Raw genomic sequence first — 2,500 nt, forward strand, 5'->3', positions numbered from 1 at the left:
AACTGTGATACAGACTGTTGCTGCGGACCTAAATACAACCCAAACGACGTCAGAGGTCTGTACCCACTGGATTCTTCCCCAGACTGCTTATTAAACAAGGACAGGCGAAGTCGTGTACATGACGTTCATGAACAGTAAGATCCTGACGCAAAAATACAAAAACATATGGAGCTTTGAACTGCTCGAGTAGGGAGTAACCTTCCACGCGGCTAGCGTTGTGTCATACGGTCAGACGAGTAGACTATACTCGGCAAGTAACTCACAAAAAGGAAAGGAAAGAGAGCGTTGATTTGTAGGATTAACTGGGAATTGAACTTTAGACGGTGAACTCTTAAGGTCCTTTTTCAATAATTCAGTGAAAGAGCGTACCTCGTACTCAGTGTCAACCTCTTGTTTAGTCTTTTTTGGGGGAGAGGAGGGAGATTGCGAAAAACTTCTCGTTATAGCTACCGCCTGGTATAGTGTAGGTGCTCTGTTATCCACCCAGACGTTATTATTGACAATAGGACCCCTTCATTACGGAAATTTCACACCTTTTACAAATGATTTCTGGTGATGCGTTTAACTATGCAAAGCAGCTTTATTTAAAAAAAATTAAATAACATTTTCATTTCACGAAATCTGTTTAGAATCAAAGTTTTTGGTTGAAACTTGGTAATTCCTGGAAATAGTCATTACCAGACTTCCCTGCATTGACAATCTGTGGGGAGCACCTGGTGCCTAACACGGCGGCCATGTTGAGTGTCGAAGGATTGAAAACTCAGCTGAAAACTATTGTTTTGTCCCACCGAAACTCGTTCCCGAGCATTTCACCTCGGGGCTCAGGGTACGAAATCTATTAACTATGGCCAATATGGCCGCCGTGCGAATAAGGCCCATTCACATTGGTTGTTGGGATTGATAAATTAAGTTCATCAATACATAAGTTTTTCTAACAGAAAACAAAAATGCTCGACGCAACCAACCTAAAATCGTTGTTTCTAGTGAATCCTAAATAATTACTGTAAAAAGCATCCAGCCACAAATGTGATCGCCTTCATGATATAAACATACAATCCGAACTTAAGGTGATTCCCTGGTTTTGCATTGCGCAACCCTACTGCGCATAATCCGTCAAGGAATGGCTATTGAGTCCTGGACGAGTACGATGATCCCATTTTTTAATTTCACATTTTTGCTGAGAACGGTGTCTTCATGGAATCGTAAAAAAAATAATCCGCAGCAGCAAAAATCAAAGGCCAGTTTTTCTTTTTGGAAATTTTATCAAATTGTAACTCCATTACGAGTCGAACAGCCCACATTCAAGTTAAATCTATTTTGCAGTGTTAAGTACTCACAAATGCATTTAAATACATTTTTCGGGTGCGTATGTGAATTAACCATAGAATGACACCAGGCTCTGCGTTATATCATGGATTACATGTATAAAATCCAGCCAAATTTGTCCAACATTGGGGATGCATGGCAGTTGTCAAAGTGGCTTAAATAGTCGTATAGAGCGTTTTCACTCACGTGACCGGCAGCCATATTGGGTTACTAAAACAAAGGAAAATATTTGCATAGAAATAGAGTTCAATTCTTAGACACCATCATGGCCGCCAACTTCTTTGTTTTGGAACACCAACATGGCCGCCATGACGTCACATGAAAACGCTCTATTCGTCAGCGTCGTACCATGGAAACGAGCACTGTGACGCCCCTTTTTTATTACATTCTTATCGGTATCCGGTCAACTCGCCTACGTTCAAACTCGCCTACGCCAACTCGCCTACGCCCACTGGTGAACTCGCCTACGTAGGCGAATTTGATCACCATCATAGGCGAGTTCGTTATTCCTCATAGTTGTGTAAAATGATCAGAATGATCGCGATAACCAACACGAATTTAAGAATTACGGTCACTGATTTCACCAAAGTTCTGTCTTGTGTATTAATAAGATCATTCAATTGACATAAACGGTGAACTGGATGAGTTGATAAAAAAGTTGTGGTGTTGTTTCGGCGGTTGTCGCAATAATAATCAGACCTAATAATGGTAAAGTGTTGTCGTCATGAGAAAGAGAGTTCGTGACGTGTTGTTTAAGCGCATAGTATCGCTAATATCTTTCACATTCTTTGCAACTAGTTTCTATTGTTTTTGTCCTCTCCGCCTCACTATCAAGCTGCATATTGATATTTTGAAAATAGTTTATTTCCACCTCAATAACCACCTTGATCTCCAAAAACTAGCCTAATCTGAAAATTATAGGGATTGACTTTTCCAAGTACATGGGGAATCTTGGACTCCATAGTTCTCCACAATGCATCGGCCATAAGTGTCTCTGCTTTCATTGTTGGGTGAAATCCATCCACAGGTTCAATTAGCTCATACACTTTGCCTCCTTTCTCTACCCATTCCTACAAAGAAATTGTATATCTTTAGCATGTATAAGGGACAAATTTCTTTGAAAGGTTTTGCCTGATGCAGAACGGATACCAAACAGAGAGATTTACAACTCACA

At 40.5% G+C, this 2,500-nt stretch overlaps 2 protein-coding genes across 3 annotated transcripts in view; one reads left to right on the forward strand and one right to left on the reverse strand.

The window, feature by feature from the left end:
- The window catches only part of LOC138042602 (keratin-associated protein 10-7-like), an 8,680-nt gene extending 8,060 nt beyond the window's left edge, over window positions 1-620 (forward strand). For both annotated transcript variants that reach the window (XM_068888552.1, XM_068888551.1), the window contains exon 4: window positions 1-620. This exon is cut by the window's left edge and continues 848 nt beyond it. In XM_068888552.1, coding sequence (XP_068744653.1) covers window positions 1-138 — 138 coding nt within the window. In that variant the 3' untranslated portion in view covers window positions 139-620.
- Window positions 561-2,500, reverse strand: part of LOC138042601 (acyloxyacyl hydrolase-like) — an 8,924-nt gene continuing 6,984 nt past the window's right edge. The window contains exon 4 of the mRNA XM_068888550.1: window positions 561-2,396. Within this exon, the coding sequence (XP_068744651.1) occupies window positions 2,199-2,396 (198 nt within the window). The 3' untranslated portion in view covers window positions 561-2,198. The remainder of the gene's footprint in view (window positions 2,397-2,500) is intronic.

This window comes from Montipora capricornis, chromosome 3 (genome assembly GCF_036669925.1).
Source record: "Montipora capricornis isolate CH-2021 chromosome 3, ASM3666992v2, whole genome shotgun sequence".
Classification (NCBI taxonomy): domain Eukaryota; kingdom Metazoa; phylum Cnidaria; class Anthozoa; order Scleractinia; family Acroporidae; genus Montipora; species Montipora capricornis.